This window comes from Arachis ipaensis, chromosome B1, assembly GCF_059453495.1.
Source record: "Arachis ipaensis isolate K30076 ecotype BB chromosome B1, ASM5945349v1, whole genome shotgun sequence".
Taxonomy (NCBI): domain Eukaryota; kingdom Viridiplantae; phylum Streptophyta; class Magnoliopsida; order Fabales; family Fabaceae; genus Arachis; species Arachis ipaensis.
The window spans coordinates 150701913-150719355 of record NC_142436.1 but is presented as its reverse complement, the minus strand read 5'-3'; the positions used below and the strand labels follow the sequence as shown (position 1 = coordinate 150719355).

The 17443-nt window shown below is 34.8% G+C and overlaps 1 protein-coding gene across 2 annotated transcripts; it reads right to left on the bottom strand.

Moving 5' to 3' along the window:
- Positions 1-13592: 13592 nt before the first annotated feature.
- Positions 13593-17219, bottom strand: LOC107641824 (putative alpha,alpha-trehalose-phosphate synthase [UDP-forming] 11). 2 transcript variants are annotated; one of them, XM_016345266.3, is made up of 3 exons: positions 14629-17219; positions 14283-14556; positions 13593-14171 (listed from the first exon to the last, which is right to left on the bottom strand). In XM_016345266.3, the coding sequence occupies exons 1-3, from the start codon at positions 16593-16595 to the stop codon at positions 13863-13865; spliced, it is 2550 nt and encodes an 849-aa protein (XP_016200752.3). In that variant the 5' UTR covers positions 16596-17219; the 3' UTR covers positions 13593-13862. The 2 variants fall into 2 exon arrangements, with proteins under 2 accessions (XP_016200752.3, XP_088358391.1); XM_088502265.1 differs by having other exon boundaries at positions 14283-17219.
- Positions 17220-17443: the final 224 nt, after the last annotated feature.

The window sequence follows — 17443 nt, the reverse complement described above, 5'->3', positions numbered from 1 at the left end:
GCCTCTACTAGGTGGCGCGGAGATTGCTAAGACCTTGGCATCTTTCTTCTGCGCCGATTTCGACCTCGGGGCGGTGTTCCTGGCCGTCACCACGTTTACCACCGTGAGACCGTGATCGTCACCCTCTGGCTCCTGCCGTCGTCTTATTGGTCGGGATCTGTCCCCATTGTCGTTGTCCCGGTTGCGTCTCCTTGGTTCCCTTATAAGGTGGGAGAAGTCGGCGAGTTTGCCTTCCCTGATAGCTTGTTCGAGGGCGTCCTTCAGGTCAAAGCAGTCTTGGGTCTTGTGTCCGTAACCCTTGTGGTACTCGCAGTAGAGGTTCTTGTTTCCTCCTGTCCTGTCCTTCAGTGGTCGGGGCTTCGACAGTATCCCCTTTTCTGCTATCTGTTGGTAAACTTCAGTGATCGATGCCGTAAGGGAGGTGTAGTTGGTGAACCTCCCAACTCGGGGGAACGGTTTGGATTGTTTGCTCGGACCGCCGTCCTTGGCGCTTTCCTTCGGTCTTTCTCTGGCGTCGAAGTGCCGGGATTGGTTGTAGGCGGGCTGCCGTTTATTGGCAGCCACGACTCGGCTGACTTCCTCATCGTTAATGTATTCTTTGGCCACGGATTGGATCTCTTGCATCGTCCAGACGGGCTTCGTGGTGAGGTGCTTCCTGAAATCCTCATTCGACAGCCCGTTTGTTAAGCACAAACTTGCCACTGAGTCCGTCAAACCGTCGATTTCCAAGCACTCGTCATTAAAACGGTCCAGGTACTTCCTGGTCGGCTCTCCGGGTCTTTGTGTCAACCCCAGCAAATTGATTGGGTGTTTGGCTTTGACAATCCTAGTTGTGAACTGAGCCAAGAAGGCGCGGCTGATGTCGGTAAATTGGGTCACCGAGCCTTGCGGGAGGTTGTTAAACCACCGTATTGCCGGGCCCGCTAAGGTGACCGGGAAAGCGCGACATCTGACCTCGTCTCCCACCCCTTCTAGGTTCATTCTGGCCTCGAAGGCCGTCAAGTGTTCTAGGGGGTCTTGTGTTCCGTCGTACTTCATGTCTGTCGGTTTGTCGAAATGTTTTGGTAGTCGGACCTCGAGTACAGAGCGGTGGAAAGGGGTCGCTCCTATTATGACGGGTCCTCGGGCAGTTCTTCTCAACTCATTGTTCTCCCGGTGGACTTCTTCGTTGCCTCGGTTCGACGCGCGCCGTCTTTCGTGTCGGGCGTAGATGATGGGGTCGCGACTTCTTCTTCTGGGACGTACCCGTTCCTCAGTGCTCTCCGACCCGTATTGGGGGCTCGGCGTGCGCCTCGACCGGCTTCTTGAACGGGAACGGGTGGGGCTCCGCTCTGGGGAGCGTTGGTCGCGTTCTCTTTCTGCTAGCCTGCGCTCTAGGTCTTGCATTCTGTGGCGTAGTTCTTGCATTATCCTGGCGTGGTTGTCGCCCGTCCCCCCGAAGGGGCGTCTCTCGTGTGTCTGTGTCGCATCCCTCGTGGGCGATCGTTGCTGCTGCCGGGATTCCGTCGCGACGGCGCCTCCCCCCAGTATGGGAGGCGCTACCTCGGAACCAGTCCCAGTTTGGACCAGTACGAAATCCATGAATGTGTGGGTTCGGTTCCCACAGACGGCGCCAATGTTCGGTAAGTCGGGTACCGGACGATTCGAGTCAGGGTCCTGAGGTCAATGCTTCGGATGATGGAAAGGCTCGTCTGGTCGTGGTTTCCAGGTTCTGGGTGGACGAGGTCCCGAGCACTTCAGATAAAAGGGGGGGGGTGCCACCTGCAAAGACACTCCGACGCTCTTGTCAGAATATGTGCAGGCGGAGAGAGTGATGTGTGGAATGCGACGTACCTCGGGGGGAGAGCCAGTCTCCCCCTTATATATATGTCAGTAGTGGGCCCCTTCAGTGGTCAGGCCCATATCCTTGAGGACGCTGTCCTTCGGCTGTGTGCAAGCCGTACGGGACGCGTGTCCGGGTCGGGTAGAGGGCGCCTTACTGGGCCGGCGAGAGCTCGGGTCGGGTCGACCCGCGTGGATTTGGGCCAGGCCGTAACAGATGGTATATTGATTATAAAAGTAAGAGAGTTAGAGTGAGTGAAGAAGAAATAGATAAATCAACGAGTTATAGTTCAAATGACATAATCTCTTCATTTTTCATCTAAAGATTTTAGATTCGAATCTTACTCTTAATTTTGAGAAAAAAAAAATAATAGATAATTTTTTAATTTAAAAAAAAAATATTTTATTTGTAATGAAAAAGAATGTCATATAATATATTTTAATGATCAAATTAATAATATATAATAGATTTTAGTTCAATTATAATAAAAAATATTATATAATATATTTTGGTTGTGAAATTATTAATTAATAATTAGAGATAATATAAAAGAGACCTAGAATAGATGGAAGAGGAAGAGATATAGAAAAGAAAAAGAGAAAAGGAGAGACTTTGATTTTGAAAAAAAAAAATCAATTCAACTGCAAAAAGAGGATGTCATGTGTATATTTTTTGTGAAATTTGTGATATATAATAGATTAGTAATAATATATAAGAAAAATAAAATGGATAAAAAAATAAAAAGAAAAAGAAAGAAATAGCTCTTAATTTAGAAAAAGAATTTATCTTAATTATAATGAGAGAGTAAGATGTGATATATTTTGATAAATTTTAAAAATTGTGACATATTAATTAAAATAAAGTCAGGAGAGATAAAGTGAGTAGAAAAGAGAGGAAAAAAATTTAACTTTAAAAAAATTTATTTTAATTATAATTAAAAAATATCATGCGTTATATTTTAATTGTTAAATTAATAACTAATAATAATATATAAGAAAAATAAAATAAATAAAAAATAAATAAATAAATAAAATATTTTAATTTAATCATAATAAAAAAATATAATATAAGATATTTTATTATAAAATTAATATATAATATTAAATTATTTAATTAAATGTATCAAATTATTTAACAATTTTTATCTATTATCCATATACAAATTAAAGACAATTCTACGTGAGAAGCAACTTAAATAAGTGACGTTTTAACCTGAATTGTGACTTGGAGTAGATAATTAAATTGCAAGAGAAAAGGGAAGGTGGGTTTATTGTCAGTGTGAAGCTTTTTAACGAAACTTTATAATGATTGATTGCGTAGTTTCCTTTGCTTATGAGACATGCAACTGCGCTCCTTCTCTATTGCGGGTCCCATCTCAATGTAGTTTGTCAAAAGTTTTGTTCTAAATTTTTTATATATATTCACATAATATCCACTTATTAGTCATTTTAATAAAAGTTAACTATCAATTTGATATTTGAAAATTTTATACGCTGGAAAAAATTTTTTAAAACATATTATTAATAAAATAATTTTTAAATAATTTAAAAATATGATAATAATAATCAATAAATATTATATTTTTATAAATAATAAAAATATTTATATGAAATAAATGACGTATTCATTTTATTTGAATTTTTTGATAATATTTAAATAAATATCTAGAATATGCAAAAAAAAAAAATTCAAAGCAAAATTGAAATTGAAATTTTTTTATTTTTGAAAAAATTTGGTCATTCAAAATAAAAAAAAAATTTAGAAAATATTTGACATAAAATTATTAAATTTTAAAAATGAAAAAAATTTATTTTTTAATAATACTTATAAAAAATGTATCAAAATCAAATTTCTAAAATTATTTTTTAAAATATATATTTAATATCTAATTTTTTTGTTATATTTTTAATTTTTTTATAAATTTATTTGTCATTAATTTTTTTTATAATTTTACTCTTAAAGATTTTTAGTTATCATGAAATGTTTGTAGAATGACTAATATATAAACTTGCAGAAAAGAAAAAAATAATATATATACAATAAAATATAAATTATACTTTTTGTCTCTAATGTATCAAATTCTTTAAAATTATAAAAAAATAAATTTATTTAAAATGAAAGTAATGTGATTAAATGTAATTTATTTAGATGTAATTAAAAAATAATTGAATACTATGTACAGTAAAAAATTAATATTATTGAAAGATAAAATTAAATTAAAATTTATTTTTATGTATCGTTTTTGTCCCTAACGTTTTCGTCCTATTTAAGTTTTTAACGTTTCAAAATCGTCTCAATTTTGTCCCACCGTCAATTCTGTTAACGGATCCCTAACGGCAGGACAATATTTAGTCAATTTTGAAACGTTAAGGACTTAAATAGGACGATTGAAACGTTAGGAACAACTTTAGGACTTACCCCAAACGTTGGGAACAAAAACGATACTTTACTCTAATTTAAAAATACGATAACGATAATCAATAAATATTATATTTTTTATAAATAATAAAAATATTTATATGAAATAAACGACGTATTCATTTTATTTGAATTTTTTGATAATATTTAAATAAATATCTAGAATATGCAAAAAAAAAAATTTCAAAGCAAAATTGAAATTGAAAATTTTTTTTTAAAATTTGGTCATTGAAAATAAAAAAATTTTAGAAAATATTTGACATAAAATTATTAAATTTTAAGAATGAAAAAATTTATTTTTTAATAGTACTTATAAAAAAATGTATCAAAATCAAAATTTTAAAATTATTTTTTAAAATATATATTTAATATCTAATTTTTTTGTTGTATTTTTAAAATTTTTTATAAATTTATTTGTCATTAATATTTTTTGAAATTATTTTTTCAGTAACATAAACTTTTGTGTATCATTTTAATAATTTATTCTTTTAATAATAAAGAATCAATGGAAATTATTTCTCCTTTAAGACAGCGATGCTTTATTGAATTTTTCTAGAAAACTATAATTAAGTTGAGAACTAGCTTCTTCCTTTATCCTTTTTTTTTTTTTTTCTCTAGATTGTAAATGACGGAAAAGATTTTGGCATAAACATTATTATTAAATTCTTTATATAGATGATTACATGCATGGTCCTGATATTTTAAGCATAAGCCGGTGGTGTCTTTTCTTGTGTAAGAAGAAAATATTTTAGAAAGCGATTACTTTTCTTAGGATTTAAAAGTCTTTCTATAGTCTTTTATCATTTAAAGGAGGGAGTCACGTTGATTTTAATTTCCTATACATATATACAGAAATGGATATATATAAATATAGTAGATAAGCTTGGCATTCATTATATGTTGAGATATGGTTATAATAAATAGTCTTCGTTTAGAATTTATCATCCTTTGAACCAATTTTTTGAAGTAAAATAACATACCTGTTATTAAATAAAAAATAGAGTAATACCTCAAATAGGTTCCCAAAGATTTAGCGGTCCAATAAATTTGTCCTCCAAAAAAATTAACTAGGTCCCAGGTTCCTAAGATTACTAGATATATCCCATATAGGTCCCCAAGCCAGGTTGAACCGGTTAACATGATACTCTCTCTCCTACGTGGAGGTTATAGGTGTGACGTGTCAAGTAAAGCAACATGTGTCACGCTCAGGACAGATTAGTCCCTGAACACGTGGCTAAAACGACGTCGTTTTGGGATAACGCCAAACGACGCCGTTTTGAGGGGACAAATTCGTCCCCACCTTTGTTTCCTTGTTCTTGAAACTTCGACTTTCTAAAGTCAAATAGGTCCCCAAAAATTTTGTTGTAAGTCAAAAAGATCCCTGAATTTAGAGTATATATATCAAATTGGTCCCCTCAAATTAAGCAACTAGAACCATAATTAGAATAAAATCATGATGAAATTATCCAATGTATGTCAAAATATGTAGGTTTGAGCGCATGAAATGGCAGATCTCAAGTATAATTACAGTCAAACAATTGGAATTTGTCAGTAGGTACCTTGTATAAAAAAACGTATCATCTCCCTTTCTCTTTGTAAAATTACAAGTATCTCAAACCCTAACATAGATTTTACGACCTAACCCTTCATATTCTTCACCTCCGTTAACGTTTATCCAAGTTCGTAATGGTACTTTGACAGTGTGAACAAGGACTGCTTGGTGGTGGTGTGTCGTACATATTGCCATTGTTCGAGATAAGTTAAGTTAATTTTTGCTTTATTAAATTGGCAATAAAGAGTGAAGTATGATGAATGTGCATGTGATGTATGTTTAGAGTAGATCAAAGACAGTTTGTTGTAGGTGTAGCTTAAATGAGAGATGTGAAGTGGTTACAGATAGATATTTGATAATAATAAAAACAATGTAGGTATTTGAATTTTTTATTCTATTATGATGTTGTTGTATTGTGTTGGTTGCTTGGTTAACTTGTGATAGAGTTTTATTTTTTGGTATTAAGATGAGTAAAGACATGATACCTGTATTTCACCGTAGTGAAAGTTTTGTTAGAGACAACGAAGGAGTACTTGTGTGCATTAATGGAGAAGTAAAAAAATTTCTCCCAGTAGACATTGACTTGATCTGTTTCTTTAACCTATAGAAATTTTTCTTGGACTTGGGTTACCATGACCACAAGGCAATGTATTAGTATGATCCCACTTCTAATTGTCTGACTGTAATTATACTTGAGATCTGCCATTTCATGTGCTTGAGACTGCATATTTTGATATACTTTGGATAATTTCATCATGATTTGATTCTAATTATGGTTCTAGTTGCTTAATTCGAGGGGACCAATTTGATATATATACTATAAATTTAGGGACCTTTTTGACTTATAACAAAATTTTTGGGGACCTATTTAACTTTAGAAAGTCGAAGTTTCGAGAACCAGGGAACAAAGGTGGGGACGAATTTGTCCCCCTCAAAACGGCGTCGTTTGGCGTTGTCCCAAAACGACGTCGTTTTAGCCACGTGTTCAGGGACTAATCTGTCCTGAGCGTGACACATGTTGCTTTACCTGACACGTCACACCTATAATCTCCACGTAGGAGAGAGTGTCATGTTAACCGGTTCAACCTGGCTTGGAGACCTATATAGAATATATCTAGTAATCTTAGGGACCTGAGACCTAATTAATTTTTCTGAGGGACAAATCTGTCGGACCGCTAAATTTTTGGGGATCTATTTGGGGTATTACTCTAAAAAATAAATAAAAAAAAAAAACCGTTTCATTCTAACATAACATATATGTCATATAATTTAATAAAATGACTAATTAATATTGCTTGTCTATCTTCTGCATTCGCTTATTGTAACTAAATATAACAATTAGTCAAAAACATTTGTTAGTCAAGTAATGAGTTTTAGATAGACACGGAAGTGTCTTATAGTTTTCAATTGCTTCTGCCTAATCATACGGTGCACAATATATACTACTTTTTTTTTTAAGATAGCTATTTATACACTAAAATTAATTATTAATATATTTATATATATATATATAATTTAATTTATTTATATATATTTTATATTAATAATTAATTTTAGTGATTTATTTTAATTTATACTTAATATGATTGCTAATTTTTACTGTGAAAAGGGAAATCTTACACCAAGTGTTGTATACCAACTATAAAATATAGGATAGTTATATAGAGGAGTACTAGCGAGTTAGTAAGTTTTGTGATTTATAGTCATCAATTAATTATTATAGGTATTTTTAATAGTGTAAAATTTTATCTAATAGTATGAGATTATTTATTTTTTTGTTGGTTAAATATTGACTAAATTTTAATAAAAATGCTAATTTTCTAGACTTTTTCTAATTATATATACACAAAAGAATATTCCAAGAGGAAGAAAATTCATTCAGATATTGCTTTTTCAAAATGATGTAATTAATTAAACTTTTTAAAAATAAGTATATGACTTTATGTCCTATCAAATTTGCACATTTTCATTATTGTGTAAATTGTACAATCATGTTGACTGCTTTTATTATAGGAAAAATTTCAAGTGTACCGTCATACTAGTGTTTCAGTTATTTTTAACCATTGATCTTAATTATAAAAAATATATATATATAATATATATAATTAAGATTAACAGTTAAAAATTACTGATATATCGACAGTACACTTGAAAATCTTCCCTTATTATAATACATACCTAACGTTAACCTTCTATGTTTTCATTTTTCTACATAAATTATTAAAAAGGATATCAAAGGAATTAAGCTAAGCAAGATATGTCTACATCACATGTAGTCGTAAGCAATATTTGAGTGTAACAGAAATGAACCTTATAGGAGACTAGAGGAATATTATTGCTTCTAAAATATATAGTGGTTGAACCATGAAAGAAACTCTTTAAATATACTATTTTGGTATATACGGAGAAATTATTATATATGAAGCATCAACATACATACATACATATAAATAAGATAAGACAAAATAATACAAAAAAATATGGAATATAATGCTTGCTCTTATATATATAGTATTGGAAGATTTTCAAGTGTATCGTCATATCGGTGTATAGTGATTTTTAATCGTTGATCTTAATTATATATATTATATATATTTTTTATAATTAAAATCAACGATTAAAAATAACTGAAATACCGGTATGACGGCACACTTGAAAATTTCTCTATAGTATTAGTTAAGCATATGCTTTTAACCTACTTTGATTATGCTAGGCTTTTGTAATGTTCTATAAAGTCGAAGATCAAAGTCCATGCTAAAAAGTTAAAAGCTTTTACGCACCAACCAATCCATTATTTATCCATATATATAATAATAACTAAAACCAAAGAAAATTCTTTCACACACACTCCTCCAATGATGTATACCTCGATCTCTTTAGTCTTTACCTAAACCCCTAAAAAGGCAAAGGATTGTCTTAGAAGGAATACTGAATGAATTAACTTTTTAAAAAGCAGATGCTGACATCTGAAGCATTGCTTATTAATTAGCCCTAAACTTATTAACATTATTTTATTTTTATAGATAAAGGCAAGGAAGTTAGAGTTGTCAAAATATTCCCTTTCCACTTATTATTCAACCAATATGTATGATATGTGCTATGTACGTATTTAATGGTACAATATAAAATATTAATATATAAAGAGAGACTATATATATAGATCCCTTGAATTAGAATATATAGAATTAATAGATAGCATGGAAGGTGGAACAAGTAGCCGACGAAGAAAAAACATGGCTTTATTTTATTGTTCATCTTTTCGTAGATATGCAGGCTTTTAGAGCGCCATGCTTACCTGTTCTCTCATCACTACTATGCTTAAATTAACATTTTAACAAACTTTTCCACTTTACCTTTTTTCCTCTTAGTTGATGAGTGTGGACCCCAATTCCAAAGTGACTCACTTGAGCACCATCACGTTTGCAATTACAAAGATGATTGGCACCACATTTTTCAAATCTAATCTAATCAAAACTGCTCCTCCATCCCTAATTGACCATATCTATATTAGAGTTTAATTTTAATATATTATTTATAAAATATTGAGTGAATACTCATTCCACCCTTACAATTATTTTAAAAGAACAATGAGGTCTCAAAAAAAAATACTCAATTTTTTTTTAGTACTGATTAGTCTATATGTCAAAAAAACAACATTTACTATTTTTGGTACAGGGACTAATCAATCCCATAAAAATAAAGTTCAAGAATCGAGTTAGATATTTTTTTTTTCAAAAGTCTCGTTGTCTTTTGAGGTAATTGTCAGAGGCTGTTTTAAATTTTTCTCTAAAATATTTCATACAGTTATATAATTATATTTATTTTTTAAATAATCATTCACATAATTAATATAAAAAATAATTATTTTTATTAATTTAATATTACATAATTAAATACACATATAAAATTATTTTATACTGATAATATATCAAAATTAAATTCATCCATATTAAAGTAAACAATTTGAGTTGAGAATATGTGCGTGGTGTGGTAGGTATCTCATTCTTATATTATCATTTGCTTATGCAATACCTCATCTTATTATATATATATTCAGCACTTTTATCATCTCAGTATAATAATCATGTAACCAACTACCACTAGGGCAGCATGTGAATGGGAGGGGTATAATAGTAAAATTCCCATATATATATAATTTATGGAGGCATATCCCAAATGAAACTAAATTTGGTACCGATATTTTTATCATCTTGAAATAGTGTAAGGATAATGCGTGCACCTGATTGATGACGGAAATGAAAAAAAACACGTGTCTTTAATCAAAGAGAAAATACCAACCATACCATATTGAATTTTTGACATTAATGGTTGCATTGATGAACAGATTTGAGGTAGGGGACAAGACAAGAGTGTCTAAGGAGCCTGCACAAACTTCCTTGCAATAAAGCATCCATATCTTGTTCAGATGATGATATAGATATGAAATAAATTTGGAAAAGTCACAACTACCTTTTTAATTCTCCCATGTTACATATAGATATAGTAATAGTATAGTCTTTCTTTTCGGTGTATTTATCAATTGTTGCTTCTAAATTACTAAATTTATATACATACCAGAAGGAAAGAAACGTAAATTGTAACAAGGATATCATTATATAATTAAAGAAAATCAATGTTTTAGCGAGATTGTTCAAAATACATTCAATGGAGAAATCAGGATAGGACATGTGCATATAATGCAAATCTTTTACAAAGATAAGGGTCAGAGTGGATGGGCCTGGAACAAGCTGGCAAATTTGATCTCATTATGTCAACTTGCTAACTATAGTTCTTTTGCTACATAATTCCAACTCAAATTGTTCTTTATCAAAATCATAGATATCTTATTTATCTTTAGAATTTTTTTTTTTTGGTCTGAAGCAACCTTTTTTTTTTCTTGGACGAGGTCTAAAGCAATCTTTATGTAGCGGGCCTAAAGTTTCTTACCATAAACATACTAATTGCTATCGGACAAAAGCCCAAAGCCCGGCTTAAGTTGCTCTTTTATAGGGCCGTTTCATTGAACCTCTCTAATTGGGCTGCCTTTTCTACAATTGGGTCCAGAAACAATAAATGAACAGTCCTTACCAAAAAGCAACCAAGCCCGGTCCAAACTTTGTAAAAAAATAAGGCCCAAAACTATAAACCAGAGGTGTGGCCTTCAGGGATTCAAGCCTTGTTAAGATAAAATGATCTAATTCGTTTTTTTTCTCTGTTCTTGTATAGCTCATTCATAAAGGAGTCCAAGTTGTGATGTTATTCCGTCCTGGATCCAAATATGCATTAAATTTGACCATTCATATGTTTAAATATCAATCTTATATTAATATGTATGATTGCTTAAATTGAAAATTATTTTTTCTATTCAATAAAAATTTTAGTTCCACCAAAAGTAACAATCTTATGAAATTTTGGATAAACTGTTTAAGACTTATTGTTAACAACATTGTGTGTGAGGAAGGTGTGTTTTTTCAAGACATTGATGATAAACACTGGTGAATTAAGATTCTTTGCTGCTATGATTTAGCAATCTTAAACAATAAGCAAACTAGATTTCTTATTCCTTCCCCTTAGAGGACCCCTTTGAATCATGGGTCAACAAGTGTATGCTTTTTTATTTTATTTCTCCTTATTAGATACATCTTATCTTTTCCATCTTTGTCATAAAAGTGGTTGAGTCAACATTTTGGCTTTCACTATTTTTTTCCTTTTTCTTTTTTTGCATATTTTTTTAAATTTTAAGTCTTATTAGAACACTTATTAAACATATTAAATATTTAACTGTAGAAAGTTTTTTTTTTTTTTTATGTTTTCCACTAATTTAACCAATTTCTTTAAAGGACTATTTAACTGAATTATTAAAAAATCAGCAGATACAAAAAAAATGGTTCAATCACTCTACCATGTACTACCAACAACCACTGGTTGTCTGGTTCTGTTAATTCAATGTAAATTTTTTTCACACACACACATGCATAGCAAGCTAGTGTTCAATGAATGAGCAACAAATGCAATGAACAGAGGGGTCTTTACTTTGATAGAAAGACAAGTTAACTATGAGGTGGATTGGTCAGAATTCTTTTATGTACTGCATTCTGATTTCTGAGTCTATGTTGAACCCTTTTCAGTATGTGTTTATATAGCTAGACAGAAAACGAGTCAGAAAATAAAGACAGAAGCTTGCAATCTGTTAGCACAGATGAATATAGTAGGAATAACTAGCCTCTACAGCTTTCAACTTTCAACTCTTCCATTCACACTCTTTTCTCTCACCAAGTTCCAACAGATTTTAGCCCATGGTTTGGTCATGCTGTAGAATTATATTTCCTATACATATATTATGAGAAATTAAATAGAGATTGACTTAAAGATAAGTAGCATCTGATACTAGAACTAGTGTTGAAATAATCACATAACATGCATGTGTTGTGTTGTATGCACCTATACAGCTACATGATGGAGCTTGTTGATGTGTTTGAAAATTGAAGGCATTCCCACTAACGGTTAATTTGCACTTGTCAATGTACAAAGCCAGTCTTATCCTTTGCACGTTGGCCACACATGGTTTTGCCATTTGTAGCATTCACATGGACTAAGAGTGCTGATTGATGCCATTCGAAATTAAATGAAAAGGAAAGAAAGCAGAAAATAAAGTCTGATGAATTTGACATAATTTCTGTATCATTCAAGTGCTTGTATTTTAGATATTAGATATTACAAGATAACTTTAACTACAGTTTAAGGAAGCTTGTTTCTTTTCATTGTCCAGCTCCCTCTAAAGAAACAGATCATGCTCAAGTATGCTTCACACTTCACAGGGATAACATCAATACATCAACCATATAGTATACATATGAATAACACTATACTTTTTCTTTAATTTTGAAATAAACGGGAATGACAATTTATTCACGCTAAGTCCTTGTCTTGGTGGATCAAAGTGGTGGTTTAGCTGGACAAATCTTATTGGATCATTAGCTGATATATCTGTACTTCTAAGGATAGACTAAATTATAGCAGAGTGTATTCCAATTGGTGATTCAAACCGGTTGACTAAGTGTTTTAGTTTAATGGGTTTTCTGGTTCAACCAGGTTATATCAACTAGGCTAGTACACCAATGTATTAGTTAATGACGAATTCAGTGGGAAATTGCTATCATAACTAGAACTACCAAAAGAAATAAAGAAAATTCCTTGACATAGAAAAAAGTAGTAGTTGGGTGCTGCACTCTGCCGACCATATGAAATTTCCAAAATAAAATATCAGCAAATTAGTACCATATGAATTTAAATATGTGATTTATCGTTCACCTAAATGTGAGTACTACTAAACACTTGGTATACTTGGTTCACGAGTTCCCTTCATCATCAAAGTCTGAACGTATGTACACGATTAACTACTGTTCATGACACTTCACAATCTGTGACACTTCTTAATTACCTAGCAAAGAAAAATAAGTTTGCCAGCCTGTTATGTCCAGCAAGTACTTTCAACTTTTCTTTTCCATCAGCGTGCTCTGATCCCACCCTTTTTTCATATCATACTTGTGCTTTCATTAAATTAAAATCCAAATCCAAATCCAAATATTAACATGTCCCACCTTCAACAACTTCACATCAAACTTGAAGATAAGTAAATTGAGAACTTTTCTAGTTTCATCTTTATCCATATGATCAAGGAAGCTTCTGCCGGCAGCCAAACGAATAGGAAATTCACTCAATATACAATTTGGCAGCCACTTCCAAAGACCTAATCCACGTAGTACTCATTTTGATCATTATCAAGAAAAAAATAAATTGTTTATTTTAGAAGTCTTATATTATTCCTCAAAGAAATGTTGGGCATGTTCTCATTGGACTGTGCACAAACAAAAGATTCCTTTGTTGTTCTAGTACAAAAAAAGAAATTCTGATGCACGTTATATGTGAAGAAGAACATGAATGAAGCTAATCTGTAAAAATTTCTAAGTATTAACCTTTTTTGTTTTTCCGAATCAACCTATAAAAGTAAGTATGGTTCTGTACAAAAGATTTTTCCATTTCCCTTTGTTACTTTTGTGTATTCAGTTCCTATAGTGATCCTTGTTGCGATTCTTGAAAAGCTGAGGGTGCTGATGCAGTAGCAAGTCCTTGTAGCAACTTGATAACTTCACTCGTATCCTCCAAATAGTACTTTGCCATGCTTGGTTTCTGGCCAACCGTGCATGCAAACACTTGTGATATTGTTGGAAGTGCTGGATTAGAAACTGAACGAGCAATGCTTTCGAACATGTCTTCATCTGATCGATCATCCCCAATGCACAACAGAAAATCTGGTGATTTACCCTCACTCCTCATGCTTGAGATTAGATTTTCCACAACTATACCCTTGCTCACACCCTGCATCTCAGATTAAAAAACAGCACAACCATTATTTAACAAAATAATCCCATCATGCATCAGAACAGAGTTCAAATACCAAAAATGCAATAAATCTTGATCGTTGTGTACCTGAGGTTTCACTTCAACTATGTGTTGTCCCCTTTTAACAACAACAGGCTCATTGGCCAGCACATTCTCAAGGTGATCAAGAAGCTCTTTGGCTTGGCATGATCCAAAATAAGGATCGGCTTCTTGATGGTGCCAAACCATTGCACTCTCCTTGTGTTCAATGAAAGAACCATCCGTTGCCTCTGTGTAATGCGCCATCACAGGTTCTGCCATCTTCTTCCAGTCAAAATCAGTTGTCAACCCGCATGTCTCCCAAGGAGTATCCCTCCTCAACCTGCCACACACACACCAAATTAGACGAACAATAACAAAACAAATTGGTCCAATGTAATGTAATGTAATGTACCTAGTGAAGTAACCATGTTCTGCTGAGAGGCCCAACTTGTCACAAGGATCAAACCACTTGCCGAGGCAATCCTTGTCTCTGCCACTCACAATGAACACCATATTCTTGGGATCACTGCATAAATAGTTCAATACAGATAAAACCTCAGGACTTGGGGTCTTGTTTATGGATGCCTGAGGCAACATAGTGCCATCATAGTCCAAAAGGATCAAGCGGCTGTGTGTAGCTTTGTATGCAGAGACAATGTTATCGACTGAGAGCTTCCTAAAGGTAGGATCCAAAGCAACGATCCTGAATCCGAGACCAAAACCAACACCCCAATACCTCTTGAGGTAATGCTCCCTACAAGCCCTCTCCAAATCCTGATCAAAACTCCTGGCCCAATAGGCCACATCATGGGAGCTTATGTACTTGTAATGCTTCTCGTGGCGCAAATGCTTCTCCCCGTCCGGCATTGTGATGGCGGAGTTCATAGCCTCGGAGACATCATCAATGTTCCAAGGATTGACCCTGATTGCTCCGCTGAGGGAGGGCGAGCAACCGATGAACTCAGATACAATGATAACACTCTGATTAGGCCTCTCACTCTCAACTATCTGCCTGCAAACGGTGTATGTGTAAGGCACCAAGTTCATGCCATCCCTCACCGCATTCACCACACAACACTCGGAAATTGCATAGTAAGCAGCCTTATCCTCCGTTGAAACTGGACCATTCACAAACACAATTGGCTGGTAACCCGGCCTACCATATTTGTCGTTAATCTCCTTAGCAAGGGCCTCGGACTCATTCTTGACGTCTTGAATATCCTTCCCTGAGCTCCTGGCGGGGTTCAGAATCTGAACCAACACAACCTTCCCTCTCAGAGCCTCATGCACCTCAAGAAGCTGCCCCATTGCCAAGAACTTCAAGCTGATACCTTTGAACAAGTCCATGTCATCGACGCCAAGAATGACAACCTTGCCCTCATACTCCACCTTCAACTCCTCCACCCTCTTGGCCGTGCGCGGCAGAGACAACACGGAGCGAAGCTGCCCCATGTGAATCCCAACGGGGAGAATCTTAATAGTGACGGTTCTTCCATAATAATCCAAGCCAATGTAACCTCTTTTAGACTCGTAGTCCAAACCAAGCATCCTGCTGCAGCAGGACAAGAAGTGTCTGGCGTAATCGAAGGTGTGGAAACCAACCAGGTCGCAGTTCAAGAAGGCTCTCAGTATGTCATCACGAACAGGTAGAGTCCTGTAGATTTCCGAAGAAGGGAAGGGACTGTGCAAGAAGAACCCTAGCTTCACGCGGTGGAACCTTTTCCTCAAGAAAGTGGGCAGTATCATCAGGTGGTAATCGTGAACCCACACGAAATCCTCGTCGGGGTTTATGACCTCCGTCACCTTATCGGCGAAGATCTTGTTGGCCAGGACGTAGGCCTGCCACTGGGCGCGGTCGAAGCGGGCGCCGTGGCTGGGAGACATGGGAAGCATGTAATGAAACAGGGGCCACAGATAGTGCTTGCAGAATCCATGGTAGAATTTGTTCTGAATTTCCCAAGGGAGGAAGGTGGGCACGCACCGGAACCGCTCTAGGAGCACCTGCGACACCTCGTCCTGCTCGGAAGCCTCCACGTCGGCCTTCAGGGACCCTACGTACAGGACCTCCACGTCGGAGGGGAACCCATCCTTCAGCTGCAGATACAGGCTGTCGGCGTCGTACTCGAAGATCCATTTCTTCGTGTCTGAATCGCGCGTCGCTTTTATAGGGAGTTGGTTCGCAACGATGATTCTGCGTTCTTGAGGGGGAGGGGAAACGGCGTCGTCGGATCCGCCGCTGGAGAGGCCGTCACGGCTGATCTGATATGAGTCCCGGGTGGGTTCTCCCGGAACCGCCATGAGGCTGGGTACACGGCTCAGTGCCTGGTAATCATCCACCGATACCAAATTCAATAGCCCTAAGCAAGATCGAGATAGCATTATCCGCAACAAGAAGAGAAAAGGCTATGGTTGAGAAGGTGCGGGGTGAGTGTCTTGTTATTATAGGTGGGTGTTGGAGAGGAAGATCACGAATCTTTGAGTGATGGGAATCCAAGATACCGATGCACTTTCCATAAGAACAAGGCAGAATGAGAGAAGACGAAGATGAAGAAGAAGAAGAAGAAGAAGAAGAGGGTGCGTCCGTGCGTGCGTGTGTTTGCAACAAAACTAACGACAGTGGTGCGGATAAGAACGAAGGAAGCAAGTGAGAGAAAGAGAGAGTCTCGGGTGGGGCATTTTATATGGGATACGTGAACGGGGTGTTTTGGACGGTCACGATTTGTTCTCTTCTTCCAGCACCTTCTTAATTACTCGCTTCTTGCATTCTGCTAAGTCCCAACTGTAACCGATTACTATTACTCTTGCTCTCTTATCCTTCGGTTTTCTTTTACTATTTTTCGTTGGTTTTCAAAATGGTTACTGGATGTAGCCGGTGAAATGTCAAAATGAATTGGATAAGGATGTGTGCATTGAAAGAAAAAGGAAAATAGGAGTTCAATGCCAATACATAGGATCACGTGATCTATACGCCAAATCGGCAATACTAGCAGATAATATGATAATATGTTCATCCATCCTAATTTTTTTTCTATAACTATACATCTCGTTATGGCTATTCAAAAATAAATATCTTATCTCTCTATGCTTTATGCCATCTTACCTACTTTATATTTATCTAAAAAATTTCAAACATCTTTATTATTTTTAAATATTATATATGTGTCAACATTAAATCAGTTTAACTATTTATTTATACAAAGTAAAAGCTTCCTTTCTACTTTTACCAC

What these genes read in the sequence shown, in the direction of transcription:
- LOC107641824 (XM_088502265.1), bottom strand. Translation starts at nt 16,595, where the DNA reads ATGCTATCTCGATCTTGCTTAGGGCTATTGAATTTGGTATCGGTGGAT. An exon ending in TAGTTGAAGTGAAACCTCAG is followed by an intron (nt 14,172 to 14,282) that starts GTACACAACGAT and finishes TCTGAGATGCAG; the next exon opens with GGTGTGAGCAAGGGTATAGT.